Source organism: Triticum aestivum, chromosome 6D, assembly GCF_018294505.1.
Source record: "Triticum aestivum cultivar Chinese Spring chromosome 6D, IWGSC CS RefSeq v2.1, whole genome shotgun sequence".
Lineage (NCBI taxonomy): Eukaryota > Viridiplantae > Streptophyta > Magnoliopsida > Poales > Poaceae > Triticum > Triticum aestivum.
Window position 1 is genome coordinate 333741229 of NC_057811.1, and position 15605 is coordinate 333756833.

General features: G+C 46.2%; 1 protein-coding gene across 1 annotated transcript; it reads right to left on the minus strand.

Annotated features, from left to right (window-relative positions):
• Positions 1-4396: 4396 nt before the first annotated feature.
• On the minus strand, positions 4397-10163 carry LOC123144956 (kinesin-like protein KIN-7C). The gene is made up of 14 exons (XM_044564230.1): positions 9881-10163; positions 9026-9320; positions 8578-8667; positions 8388-8488; positions 8186-8299; positions 8016-8097; positions 7859-7926; positions 7683-7748; positions 7480-7604; positions 7031-7358; positions 6782-6883; positions 6028-6696; positions 5227-5522; positions 4397-5106 (listed from the first exon to the last, which is right to left on the minus strand). Exons 2-14 carry the CDS (start codon positions 9270-9272, stop codon positions 4779-4781), a joined length of 2616 nt encoding a protein of 871 aa, XP_044420165.1. The 5' UTR covers positions 9273-9320; positions 9881-10163; the 3' UTR covers positions 4397-4778.
• Positions 10164-15605: the final 5442 nt, after the last annotated feature.

Sequence of the window (15605 nt, forward strand, 5' to 3'; positions counted from 1 at the left end):
GGGGAGGAGTGCATCTACATACCCTTGTAGATCGCGAGCGGAAGCGTTCAAGAGAACGGGGTTGATGGAGTCGTACTCGTCGTGATCCAAATCACCGATGATCCAAGCGCCGAACGAACGGCACCTCCGCGTTCAACACACGTACGGAGCGGTGACGTCTCCCACGCCTTGATCCGGCAAGGAGGAGGGAGAGGTTGAGGAAGAAGGCTCCAACAGCAGCACGACGGGGTGGTGGTGGTGGAGTGACAGTTCTCCGGCAGGGCTTCGCCAAGCACACGCGGAGGAGGAGATGTGTTGGGGAGGGGAGGGGCTGCGCCTTGGATGTGGTGCTGCAGCCCTCCCCTCACCCCTCTATTTATAGGGCGAAGGGGGAAGGCGGCCAGCCCCTCTAGATGAGATCTAGAGGGGGGGCGGCGACCAAAGGGGGGAGGTGGCTTGCCCCCCAAGCAAGGGGGGCGCCCCCCTTTAGGGTTCCCCCTCAAACCCTAGGCGCATGGGCCCTAGGGGGTTTGGCGCCCAGACCACTAAGGGCTGGTTCCCTTCCACCTACAGCCCATAAGGCCCTCCGGGGCAGGTGGACCCTCCCGGCGGACCCCCGGAACCCCTCCGGTGGTCCCGGTACAATACCGGTATACCCCCGAATATTTCCGGTGACCGTATGGTGACTTCCCATACATAAATCTTTACCTCCGGACCATTCCGGAACTCCTCGTGACTTCCGGGATCTCATCCGGGACTCCGAACAACATTCGGTAATCACATACAAACCTTCCTTATAACCCTAGCGTCATCGAACCTTAAGTGTGTAGACCCTACGGGTTCGGGAATCATGCAGACATGACCGAGACACCTCTCTAGCCAATAACCAACAGCGGGATCTGGATACCCATGTTGGCTCCCACATGTTCCACGATGATCTCATCGGATGAACCACGATGTCGAGGATTCAATCAATCCCGTATACAATTCCCTTTGTCAATCGGTACGTTACTTGCCCGAGATTCGATCGTCGGTATCCCAATACCTCGTTCAATCTCGTTACCGGCAAGTCACTTTACTCGTTCCGTAATGCATGATCCCGTGACTAACTACTTAGTCACATTGAGCTCATTATGATGATGCAATACCGAGTGGGCCCAGAGATACCTCTCCGTCATACGGAGTGACAAATCCCAGTCTCGATCCGAGCCAACCCAACAGACACTTTCGGAGATACCTGTAGTGCACCTTTATAGCCACCCAGTTACGTTGTGACGTTTGCTACACCCAAAGCATTCCTACGGTATCCGGGAGTTGCACGATCTCATGGTCTAAGGAAATGATACTTGACATTAGAAAAGCTTCAGCAAACGAACTACACGATCTAGTGCTATGCTTAGGATTGGGTCTTGTCCATCACATCATTCTCCTAATGATGTGATCCCGTTATCAATGACATCCAATGTCCATGGTCAGGAAACCGTAACCATCTATTGATCAACGAGCTAGTCAACTAGAGGCTCACTAGGGACATGTTATGGTCTATGTGTTCACACATGTATTACGATTTCCGGATAACACAATTATAGCATGAACAATAGACAATTATCATGAACAAGGAAATATAATAATAACCATTTTATTATTGCCTCTAGGGCATATTTCCAACAATAACATGGCCGCCGCCGGTCCGCCTCATCTCCGGTGGCCATTGCGGCGCGATGGATCTCGACCCATACCGGCGGGAGGGCTCTGTTTTTAGATTTTTTTTCTTTAAGTTTTGTAATGATTTGTGTCCTACTCAGAAAGACGAGACAGCGGCGGCTCCTTGAAGATGGAATAAGGTTCTTCCCGGTGGTGTGCCTAGCATCGTCAGTGGGCGTGTGGAGGTGTGTATCCGACGGATCTGTCCTTGTTGGATTTGCTCGGATTTGGTCGTAATTCGTCTACGTTTATGTTTCTTCAGTTTGGGTCCTTCCGATATACGTTAGTCTTCATCGACGGTGGTTGTTGTTGTGTTGCGCTAGTTGATACGTCTCCATCGTATCTACTTTTCCAAACACTTTTGCCCTTGTTTTGGCTCTAACTTGCATGATTTGAATGGAACTAACCTGGACTGACGATGTTTTCAGTAGAATTGCCATGGTGTTATTTTTGTGCAGAAATAAAAGTTCTCGGAATGACCTGAAACTTCACGAAGAATATTTTTGGAATTTATAAAAAATACTGGCGAAAGAATCAAGACCAGGGGGGCCACACCCTGTCCACGAGGGTGGGGGCGCGCCTGCCCCCCTGGGCGCGCCCCCCTGTCTCGTGGGCCCCCTGAGGCTCCACCGACCTCAACTCCAACTCCATATATTCACGTTTGGGGGGGGATCAGAGAGAAGGATTCATCGCGTTTTACGATACGGAGCCGCCACCAAGCCCTAATCTCTCTCGGGAGGGCTGATCTGGAGTCCGTTCGGGGCTCCGGAGAGGGGAATCCGTCGCCATCGTCATCATCAACCATCCTCCATCACCAATTTGATGATGCTCACCGCCGTGCATGAGTAATTCCATCGTAGGCTTGCTGGACGGTGATGGGTTGGATGAGATTTATCATGTAATCAAGTTAGTTTTGTTAGGGTTTGATCCCTAGTATCCACTATGTTCTGAGATTGATGTTGCTATGACTTTGCTATGCTTAATGTTTGTCACTAGGGCCCGAGTGTCATGATTTCATATCTGAACCTATTATGTTTTCATGAATATATGTGAGTTTTTGATCCTCTCTTGCAAGTCAATAGTCACCTACTATGTGTTATGATCCGGCAACCCCGAAGTGACAAAAATCGGGACCACTCCCGGTGATGACCGTAGTTTGAGGAGTTCATGTATTCACTAAGTGTTAATGCTTTGGTCCGGTACTCTATTAAAAGGAGGCCTTAATATCCCTTAGTTTCCAATAGGACCCGCTGCCACGGGAGGGTAGGACAAAAGATGGCATGCAAGTTCTTTTCCATAAGCACGTATGAATATATTCGGAATACATGCCTACATTACATTGATGAACTGGAGCTAGTTCTGTGTCACCCTATGTTATAACTGTTGCATGAGGAATCGCATCCGACATAATTATCCATCACTGATCCAATGCCTACGAGCTTTTCACATATTGATCTTTGCTTAGTTACTTTACCGTTGCCACTGTTACAATTACTACAAAACTGCTAGTGTTACTTTTGCCACCGTTACCGTTACTTCCATACTACTTTGCTACTCAATACTTTGCTGCAGATATTAAGTCTTTCAGGTGTGGTTGAATTGACAACTCAGCTGCTAATACTTGAGAATATTCTTTGGCTCCCCTTGTGTCGAATCAATAAATTTGGGTTGAATACTCTACCCTCGAAAACTGTTGCGATCCCCTATACTTGTGGGTTATCACTGGTCCTATGAGGTCTTAGCATGACGACTTCCCGATTGTCTAATACCAACAAGATTTGCCCAACTCCGGTGAGGGAGGGGCGATGATGGCGACGCGCCTTCGACTAGCTTCAGTACTTGTAGTCGTCGCTAGGTGGTCTACGGAATTTGATGCAATTTTTATTATTTCTGGTGTTCGTTCTATTGCCATGATTGAAGATGGATATTTTAGATTGGAGTTTTCTCGTGAAAAAAATGACATAACATACAAGAGAGAAAAAAAGAAAAAGTGAAAAAAAAAATACACAGATCTGAATATAAAATCTAACGAATATAGCATCGACTGAGACCTAAAAAGACTATTTCTTGCATGTTGTCTGATGAAAGCATGGCTCAACAATAATTTATAGGCTTATAATAGCAAGCCAAGCCAGAACGCATACAAAACAAAGTCACCCCAGGCTAGCCTCACCAGGCATGATTCCTTGATCGTTTCAGGCGCACGCCCGGCAAGAAGGCCAGGTATATCGAACCAAACTGATCTTCAGTCCCTGGCAATGCGCGGCCCGGATTAGGAGCGCAGCCAAGCTCAACTTCTGCACACAAAAGTTAATATTAGAGATTGTTCTGGGACATGTGAAAGGGAGATTTGTTTAGGGAAAAGGGCACTGAATGTATATGAACTATCACGATGTCCACTGGGCTGGACTTTGAGTACTTGCATTGATCTATTAGTAATCTAAACGATCTTATATTTCTTTAGAGAGAAAGTAGTTTATAGTAGTAGCATTCAGGTTTTGGCTGAAAAGGATCACATTGTGCTTTTTTGTTTGATTGAAGAACAAGACCACTGTCCGGTTGAAAAGAACAGAAAACAGTACACTTGAAGAAACAACACGCACACAACACATACAAAACCCTGTCAGAGAAACCATACAAAGCACAATTGCAGATCAAACAGCACGCTTCCAACAAGGGTCAGCTCGTTGTGGTGGCTGCAACGTACGACACGTGTTGAATTTTCTACAAGCCTTCGATACACATCGGAACAACCATTTCTGACAGATGAGTGGTGCAAAACGTGGGAACTGCAACAACACGTTAACACAAGTGCGTGCGTCTGGATACGCAGTGATACGTTAATAATGTTAGCAATCAGACCGGCGGCGCCTGCTCAGAAACCGCGCACCAAACCGGTCGTCCTACACGCAAAGGGAATGCACCAAGATCAAACCCCCCGCATGCGCGTGTCCTGATACCCTATGGAAAATCAGAACAGGCAACACCCCAAGATACAAAACCACCAGAGAGAAAAAAAAAAGATCTTTTGGTCAGCCGCATCATCCTGCCATCATCTCGCCTCGTGTCGTCACCGACCCCCAATCATCAATCAATCAGCCGAACGAGGGGATCCCGTATCTCCAGCCGTTGGAGGACCGCCGGGTGGGCGGCTGCTGCGGCGCGAAGCTGAGCCCGAACATCTCCCTCAGGACCTGCCCGGGCTCCTGGAGCCCGATCAGCTTGGCCACCAGGGACGCGCTCTCCCTCACGTGCTCCAGGTCCCTGCTCTCCGTCCACAGCCGGCGAGCCACCTGCAGCTTCCTCCTCTTGGAGTCCAGCGACACGCTCCACTTGGTGTACATGTGGTTCCTCTCCTCCACGGACAGCCGCTTCTGCATCTGCCTCGCCAGCATCTCCCTCTCGCGCTGAAGCTTCTTGGCGCTGCATAATAGATCGGACGTTCTCGGTCAGGTGTGTGTTCGTCCTTTCTCTCATCTATCTAGTCTAGGTTATTATCAAAAAGGAATACAGATAATTGGTGCATTGATGATTGCCGCGTACCTCGCGACGGGGGAAGAGCTGAGGCTGCCTACGGTCACATTGCTGGGGGTGCTTCCCCTAGAGTAGGTGTCTCTGAGGAACGACAGCCTTCGCAGCTCCACTTCCATGTAAATCGAGTCGGCTGATTCTCCTTTGAACAGCAAGAAGAAGTAAGTCCTGTGGACCAACGAAATGCTGCACGCGTGCCAGAGCTCGATGATCTCCTGCTGTTTCTTCTCGAATTCCAATGGCCATCGAGAAGGTGATTGCAAAGCATCCATGATTGGGTCTAATCCGATGCTCTTTCCATTCCCACTCTACAACATGGAATACAAATACCAATTAATTATTCAGTTATTAGTGCAGCGAAAATAAAGCATTTCAGCAGATCTACTCCCTCCGTCCCAAAATAAGTATCGCTGATTTAGTACTCCCTCCGTCCCAAAATTCTTGTCTTAGATTTGTCCAAATACGGATGTATCCCAAAATTCTTGTCTTAGATTAGTCTAGATACGGATGTATCTAATACTAAAACGTGACTTGATACATCCGTATTTGGACAAATCTAAGACAAGAATGTTGGGACGGAGGGAGTACAATTTTGGGACGGATGTAGTATGTATAGGGACCTGCTAATGATATATCTCAAGGAGTCATCAAACGATGCTTAATATCATTTCCAAATTTTCGTCGCCTATCTTAGAAAATAAACTGCAGCAAACACATTTCTTAGCATAATTATGACTCCCATTTTCTTTCAGGTAAAATAAATGAGCTGCAGGGGCAAGAGCATAAAATCATGCCTAAAAGATAACCCCGTACCTGGTCACCTAACTGTTTCTGATAATGAACCTGAGCCATCTCCTTAAGTTCAGCAACAAATTCACCTATACCGGTAAATTCTGCATCACCTGTCTTGCTAGCTCCCTTTGAAGTGCTAATTTCAGATCCTGCCCTTGAAAGAGTCTCACTCCCTGCATCGTAGTTCAATGCAGATCCTCTTCTCTGGTACTCTTCAGGTCGTCCTGGGAAGATTACCAAACTTCTGTTTACTGGTGTGCAATCCTCCATCTCCATCTCATCAAGTAAAGTAGACCCTGTTAGTGATCTACAGCTCCTGCTTCTACCAATTACTCTACAACTTGATGGGTTGCGTGTTGAAGATCCTAGATCTTTAGTGATAAAAGGCCTTCTGATGTTCTCCAAATGTTGCTCCAAGGTAATAGGAGTTTCACCAAGCCTCCTTGAATTCACTGAAGCTGTTGAATCATTACCACGCATGCTAGAATTCCTATTTGAAGCTCGTGGGCTGGTACTTTCACCAGCTGACATAGACAAACGTTCATTTCCTCTCGTTTCATTTGGCTCAATACATCGCACTTCCTTGTAATGATCTGAATCATCATGAGAGATCTGAGAACTGTCATCTCTGCTAGCGCTTGGGGGCATTCCAACAGACGGAGGACTTCTGATTGAACGCTTTCCTGAGACCTAAACATACAGAGAAAACAAATACATCAGTGTTGGAGTAATAAGGCCAAAAGGTAATAACTAGAAGTCACATAAGTAAAAATACCTGGTGCTTTGGGTCACGATCACCAACAACTTGCAGCAAATCCTGCAACCTGGACTGAGCCAAATCACGTTGCGACTTCAGTTCTTTTATTTCTTTCTCCATCTGCAGAAGACATGCAATATCATGAATGGATAGAAAGAAAAATGAGTTTATCTGTGTGTATTCCAAGGGAAATACAGAGGGAAGCAATATCAATCTCCATTATTCAGGAACTAAAGAAAACAGACTAGAGTTTTCCATGCACTGTACCTTTCTGATTTGGTTGTCCTTTTCCTTCACCTGTGCTTCCAGACTAGAGTTTGAAACTGGCTGCCGCAACTCACTCTCCAGTCTGGCAACTTCCTTTTGCAAATGCTTAACTAGTGTTTTATCAGACATGACCACATTAACCTGAGCATTTGTAACTACGTCCTTTGCACAACTCCCGAAAAACAGTGTATTCCTTGATTGCTCAATGTGACTTGTTGCAGGGCTGAGTGTGCAAATAATCGCGGTTCTTGCATTGCCTCCCAAAGAAGGTTGTAATATGCGTGTAAGCTTGGAATCTCTATATGGTACGTGCACATTACTCCCCATGCTGAATAATGAAAAACAAATGACTGAAATGTCAGCAACTAACAATCCCATGACTACATAAGTAATTACTCTTATAATGTGAAGAATCAAAGCAAAGTAAGACTGTGAGCTGAATTTGCAACCTTAGCTTCCTAATGACGGTGCCAAGGGAAAGCAAACTTTTATTGATGTGGCAACCTTCTTTCAGCCTTGTGCCAGCTGACATAGCCTGAGATGCACGCTCACTTCCTGCCAGATCAACAAAGTTCTGCATGGGAAGAATAATTGCCGCTTACACTTTTTCTCCAGATTGTATAAACTTAACAAACTGAGGCGTCTTTCTTACCACACTAGCCACAAGGGTGGTTGACTTGTCCTTTCCTAAGAATTCACGAGCAGAACTTTCAACAGTCTGAATTGGTAGATGACAATTAAACGGTGAGCAAACATGCACACATCTATGATGAATGGAACACATATACATCAAAGTATTTCGTAAATATAATGAAGTTAAGGACAGACCAATTTAAGTATTTGATGGGATCTGGAGCTTTTTTCATTTAAGAAGGTCTCCCCGGTTCTCCTTTGAGCTATTACAATCACGTAAAGCACAAATCAGAACATACAATAACCATAAGATCGACAAAATGCAAGCTGCTATTAGTACGCAATATTGAACCTTCGCAAACAGAAATAAGTCCCTTGAGGTGGTTCCAATCCCTTAATATAACCTCCGTAAGATTCTCCACGTAGGTGCCTTTCTGTAGAATAAACAACACTAAACTGGTTAGCAAACATGAGCATAACATCACTCGAAGTTAAGAATGCTGAAAAAGAACGCCTTATTACCTCTGCATCATCCCAAAGTCTAAGAGGAGTATTTTCTGCACTCAGAAGATCCCTAACAACTTCATTATATATTTCAATTGCTGAGAATTTCAACACAAATGCTCTCTCCTCATGCTGAAAAGGAAACACTGATTTGAGGACTTTGTAACAATCGAGACCAAAACCTGGTCATGGAAGCTATGGTTGGCTGGGAGTTGATCACCTTGTTAATATAATCATATATATCTGCTACTGTGCATTCTGTCACTCCAGTCATAGTGAATGTCTTCCCACTACTTGTTTGCCCGTACGCAAAAACACTTGCTGAGAGAGAAAACACACTCTGATTTAGTTCAAATGCTATTATTTTTCACAATTTTTGACTCATATGCTTTTGTGTAGTTTGCACTCACAGTTAATGCCACCAACTACAGAGAGAGCAACTTCCTTAACCCCTTCCTGGTAGACTTCTTTCGTACTGCACTCGGAATGAAATACCCTGTCTGCGAATATAAGAGATTTATGTTTAACAAAGACGCACGTTAGGAAAATGTAACCAAACTATAAGTCTTACCAACTAATGACCGCTACTCATGTGAGATCATTACATAGCAATTGCGCACATTGGAATGATTTAAACAATAGATAAAGGCATGATCACTATGCAGTAATAATATACACATCAAGTATACATGTAATTGTGTAGGGAAATATGATGTTTGAGTGTTGCTTGTGAGAGCCATTGTAGTACATCAGGTGTTACAAAAATGCTTCCAAAAACAGTACTACAGACTAATTAAGCATACTGAAGAACCAGAGCAATGAAAAACACAAAAGATGTAGCATCAAAAGAGCGCTGACCAAATGTGTATGCGGTTGGAGCCGTGGGTCGATCCGGGAAGGTACTCCGGAACATGATGGTGGTGTCATTGATGCACTCCCACTCCGCAGGCTCACCCCTGGCAATCTCCTTGTCACTCAGCGGCCTCACCCTCACTAACACTTGTATCCTATCCAGGCTTCCTGCGCCACTTCCACCGCCATTCACCACCTCAGCTCCATTCATCTTGTCCCACTGCACAGACTCGTCGCCTCCAATCGCCCCCATCCGCCCTCCCACTTACCTGCCCCCTCTCCAGCACCTCTCCTACACCATCTGCCAGAAATGCAGCATTATAAGACCACAGCCAAGAAGCAAGGCACATATGATACGTACAGGAATAAAGAAGAAGCAGACAAGAAGCCACCACGGCAGGGGATGCACGAATCTGTCCTGTCCCAGTGGATTTGAGTGCCGGGCAAGTCTGTTGACGAGCTTGCTGCTGCTGCTGCGGGTGGAGGAGAAGGCAAGCATTTTTATGTGGACCCTTGGCTACCAGTAATTACGCACATCATCAGGATTCAGGACAGTGGTTAGCATGTCCGATGGCCGGATACTACCGGAGAACCACCGATAATGCCAAATCTATGGCGCCCCTGTCACGCCAACCATCCTCCTTCCCGAGGAATTCGCAGTTATTAGCAGATCTGCACGAAGCAATCGCCTGACCTAAGCACTCCCTAACAACCGAAACAGTAGCCCCAGCAGGCTCACATCGACGTCGCCACCAACCAGCCGCAACAGCAGCTCGCCTCTCCTCTCCTCCCCTCTGGTGACCAGTAATGCTCAAGCAATAGCATAATAAAGGAAAAGCGGGTGAGTTATTAATAACATACCGAGGCTTGGCGAAGACGGGCGGCTCCGGAGGGCGAGGAAGCGACGTTTCTCCGGACGGCGGCGGCCATGGCTCGGGATTTCTGGCGGGGGATTCGCAGGGGAGTGGGGGGTTTTGGAGTCGTGAGGTGGGGGGAGGGGGTCTGGGAGTGGCGCCGGCCTCACCGCGTGCGACTGCTCCCCACGACGATCGATTTGGGGGGAGAGAAGGGTCAGGAGTGTGGGAGACGGTGGCTCGATCTTTTTTCCCTTTCCTTTTTTTTTCTTTTTCTTTCTGCCAACCCCAGGAGACCGTTGCTTGGATTCCTCTGTGCCCTCTCTCCCAGGGATCGTTTTCAATGATCTTGCTTAGTGGGCGCTTTTGCGCGCAGGCCCTTTATGTTCTATATTGGTTTCAGTTAACTGCTTTTCACTGCACGTATTCACGAATGTTGTCCGCCCGTATAATGTGCCGTATTATACGAACAAGTAGCTACTGGTAGCGAAATCGATCCAAGAGTAATGAATCACTCGGATCGGATGGTATGCTTGCCGAAATCTCAGCGCACACACAACCGGATACGTACGAGGGACGGGACAAGAGATCCCGGGGGAGTAAAGAAGGGAACATCCATGATACGTGCCGTGTATTTATCTCCGCAAGTTAATGCGGCGTGGAAATTTCGTGCGGGGGGGGCAGACGGACAGTGCGGCGAGCAAATTCAAATGCTTGGCCGTTCTGACTATAGTGAGCGGTGGACCGCTTCTGAAGGCCTGGGCTTCTTCGGTGGCCGGTGAACATCGGAGAATTGCTGACCCACTAACGTGTGATCGATGACGTGCAGCTCCAGCTTCAGCCGACACCACCTCAACAACGGCTATAATTCGGTCTCTCATTATTTTAAACACGATAGTTTTATTCTAGACAATCGGTTAATGTATCATATGGTGCCATCTTCTTTTTATTGCGGGAATATCTGAAGTCAACTTTATCCGTTTGTTAAGTTTAGTCCAAAATTAGTTGTTTTTTCTTGGAAGTTTCTGCTCGCGATAAATAAAATGGAAACCGTGTCGGCAATGCATACTTTTCTCGAGTCGACTTATCCATTTGTTAAGATATAAGTTCGAAACTTAGTTATTTTCACGGTGCAAAAAAAAAGCTCATCCTTTTCTTCAATCCTACTATACCCGACCCACAAACCTTCGGCGTGCGTTCGGATCGTGCTGCTCGGACAGTGGAAATCATCCAACGCGGTTTGTATCGGTCCGCGGCGCGGTCCGTACGCGATTTCTCCGGTAAACCGGAGACAAACGTGAGAGGATTTGCATGAGTTCGGATCGATCCCACGCCCGCTTCTGACCAGGGGCGGAGCCAGGATTTAGACATAGGGGAGGCCAAGCAAAGTTGGAAAAAGAATACCGCTTCATTGCTATAGAGTATAGAGATGTGGTAGTTACATTTAAATTAGTTATATAATCTCGGTGATTTTCAATAACATAAAGTATATTAACAATTTCATTAGAAGAGAATTCAGTTGTGAATTCCTTTCGAAGCAAGTTTTCATGCAATGCTCAAGCAAGTCGTCTCTCGTTTTACTTTGAAAACATGCCCTCCGACAATTAAGCTAAAATAATATTTCTGGTGTTTGGCGACCCTTTTCTCTTGATAAATATAAATCATAAAAGTGACATCACAAGTCACATAATTAAAAGAATTGGAATTTGATGTGCAAATATGATAGGTATAAGGTGGGAACTGATCGAGATGAGCAAGCAGTTGTTAGTTGTGCTAACCTTGGCTAGTTGGCCAAAGAATTAACGAGCTCACGATCGTGCTGATGTCACCTCTGATCTAATCCGGAATTGATTGCCAAAATTTGCAGGAAGAGCGTGAAGTAGCAAGGATGTACGGCAGAGCCAATTTCCTTGATCGTTTGTTCAGTTGCTAAATTGTGGAGAGCCAATATCCTAATGCAATCACCGTGATAGAGTAATACACTATTTTATAGACAACACTAACGCACCATACTAGAATAGTAGGATTTTAATTCATAATAACTGATAGCTAGAAGCACGTACTACTAGTACCTTCCTCTATCCGATCTTCGTTTCTCCCGGTAAAACTCTGATCTAATGAAGCCTCCTCCTCCTGCCTTAGTCCTTAGATACTGGACAAACAGCGAACAAAGACGAGAGATCAACGCAACCGATAGGGTAGGGGCGGCGGCGCGGTGAGCGCCTTACCTGAGCGGGAGCGGCAGCGGCAGCCGGCGGCGGCTGCAAACAGCGCCCTAGACCCTAGTGCGAGGACACGATCAAATTTTTTTTGAGTGGTAAACCAAACTTTATTGATTATTGTTTCGGCACGATCAAATTTTTTTTGAGTGGTAAACCAAACTTTATTGATTATTGTTTCGGTTTACAGGAGTAACGAAGGGATCATGGGGTACTCCCAGCCACACGTGGCGCCCTTGAACTAAAGAAGTACAAAATTTAGCTAAGTTATGAGCATCAACATTCCATTGACGATCTTCAAAGATGAAGTCACATCGAACAAATTGTCTGGCTTGGGCCTGGATCTCCTTGATAATAGTGCTATATTTTCCTTCTGACCCCTTCTTAATTTCCTCCACAACTGTCTTGCAGTCACACGCAACAACAATATGGTCTACATATAGATCGTGAGCTAGGGCAAGGGCCTCACGGCAAGCCAAAGCTTCCAACATCGGTGGATCACTTATTTCATCGAAAACCATTGCTGAAGATCCAAGGAAAAGACCATCGTGGTTCCTGCCTATGGTAGCGGCTGCCCCTCTTCTCCCATTTCTTGAAACTCCCCCATCGACTTGAATTTTAACAGTTCCAACTTCGGGCGCCCTCCATCCTTGCCTGGTCGCTGACCTCGCAGCTGCACGTGTCTCGCCATTTGATGGCCCCGGCCCACTCTGGAGAGTTGCGAGTTCCGCGAGAAAGCTTCTTACAAATGAATGAGTCACGTGTGGGCTTTGCAAGTCTCCCTCATGGATTGCCCTCCGTCGCGCCCACCATATTGCCCACATGGTCACCACCATCGTCACTAGACTATCTCGAGGTAGATGATCAATAGCTGAAAATAACCACACCTTGGCATTCGGCTCCGCCGACGCCTGTATAAAGTCAAGTATGTTTTCATCTACTAGGGCCCAAACACACCTAGCAACCGAGCATTCAAACAGTGAATGTCGCCATGAGTCTCTCGACCCGCAAAGCTGGCACTTATCATCATCCGACATTTTTCTAGCATGTCTTACGTCCTCTGTTGGGATCGAAAGCTTGGACAACCTCCACATGAAATGCCAAATTTTTCCAGGAACTTGAACAGATCACAAAGTCCCCCAAGATTTGGCTTTTGCTTCGATATCTGAGGAACCGGACCTTCCTTCTAACCACTCCTCCCTTCTACGTTTTGTGTCAGCGAGCATTCGATATGCAAATCTTACCGAGAATAGTCTGTTCCTTTCAAAGTTCCAAGCCCAATGGTCATCCATCTGCCTAGTACAAACCGGGATGGCCAAGATTGCCAAGGTATCCGCTGCAATGAAGTTTGCATCCAAGGCTTCTCTGTTCCATGCTGCATTGCGTGCATTAATCAACTCGCTTACTAAATGAGGGGGGTTGGCCGAGAGACAAGCTAACGGCCTCATAGTAGCGATCCTTGGTATCCAGTTATCCGTCCAAATTCTCGTTGTTGAACCATCTCCAATTCTTCTTATGATCCCTTGCTTAAGGACATCTCTCCCCTCCATAATATCATGTCATACCTGTGATGGCCGGTTGCCAAGTTCAGCTTCCAGAATTGTGTTTTGAGGGTAGTAAACTGCCTTCAATATTCTCGCACACAAAGAATCTGGTTGCTGTAGAAGTCTCCAGGACTGTCTGGCCAGGAGAGCTAGGTTGAATAGCTCAAAATCACGAAACCCTAGCCCTCCCATAAATTTTGGCTGAGTCATAGACTTCCAGGAAACCCAAGCTGGTTTTCTTTTACCCTCCTTGCTGCCCCACCAAAACTGTCTTATCAACTTGTTTAGGTGCTCACATAGCGCCTTGGTAACTTGAAACATGACATTGAGAAAACTGGCACTGCTTATGCCACTGATTTCACTAGAACTTCCTTTCCTTGAGATGACAAGCATTTTTCCATCCAACCCTTCACCTTGCTCCATAGCCTATCTTTCAAATACTTAAAAGCCCCATTCTTAGATGTACCTATATCAGAAGGCATCCCTAGGTACTTTTCGTTCAAAGATTCATTGGGAACATTAAGGATGTTTTTAATCTCACCTTTAATAGTGGTTGGTCACCCCTTACTAAAAAAGATAGAAGACTTCGTAGGGTTGATTCTCTGACCTGAAGCCTGGCAATAGTTCTCCAGCAGGTTTGACACCTCGTTCGCCCCTAATCCAGTTGCTTTAAAGAACAGCGGGCTATCATCCGCGAACAACAAGTGATTAACGGGTGGTGCCGAGGGCGCCACTTGTTTCCCACCCAGTTGAGATGACTGACTTAAAATTTTCAAGAGGCCTGAAAGGCCCTCCGCTGCCAATAAGAACAGGTAAGGGGAGATAGGATCTCCCTGACGAATTCCTCTGCTCGGTCTGAACTCCTCCAACTTCTTTCCATTAAATAAAACCGAATATGAAACTGATGTGACCATGTTCATGACAATATCAACCCATCTCTGAGAAAAAACCCAGTTTCAACATTATTGCTCTTAAGTAATCCCACTCCAACCTGTCATATGCTTTCATCATATCCAATTTAAGAGCACAATGTCTGTGTTTGATTGCTTTGTTACGCTTCATAAAATGCAAGCACTCATAGGCTACAATGATATTATCCGTAATCAAGCGGCCTGGCACAAAGGCCGACTGTTCTGCTGAAATTATCTCGGGGAGTACAGACTTCAGGCGGTTGGCGATAACTTTGGAAGCTATCTTATAAAGCACATTGCATAAACTTATCGGTCGGAACTGTGATAAGAGGGAAGGGTTTTTTACCTTCGGTATTAAGACCAGATAAGTTTGGTTGATGCCTTCCGCACTCTCATTCCCCTCCACGATCGCCAGGACGGCCTTAGTGACTTCTTCCCCACAAACACGCCAATGTTTTTGAAAAAATTGCGCCGGGAAACCATCAGGACCCGGCGCCTTCGTAGGAAACATTTGATAGAGCGCTGACCTCCTCTTCTGTATACACTGCGTCCAATTGTGCCCGCATATCATTCGTAACCTTCACCGAAACCGAATCCAACACTTCATGTTGTTACACCCCTCGGAAGTGTAGAGCCCTTTATAAAACTCGGTTGCCAGCACTTCCAGCTCCCCTACATCTTCCGTTATTTGTCCATCCGGCCTAGCCAGGGCCGTGATTTTGTTCTTCCTCCTCCTCATCGAAGTTATTTGTTGGAAATATTTCGTGTTACTGTCTCCATAAGTAAGCCAGTATACTCGCGACCGCTGTCTACTCGGGATCTCTTCTCTGTGGTATTACTCGACCAGCCTGTCAACTACCTTGATTTCAAGATGGCTCGGTTCTGTCCGTCCTGGCAAGTTCTTTAAAGTCTCCAGTTCTCTAGTGAGTTGTTTGGTCTCTTTCTTTACATTGCCAAACGTGTGCCTATCCCAGCTGTGCAAGTTTTCGCTGAGATTCTCTAGCTTGTCCCTGACCTCCATTGCCGAAAACCCCTTTGGTTTGCCATTCCAAGTTGTT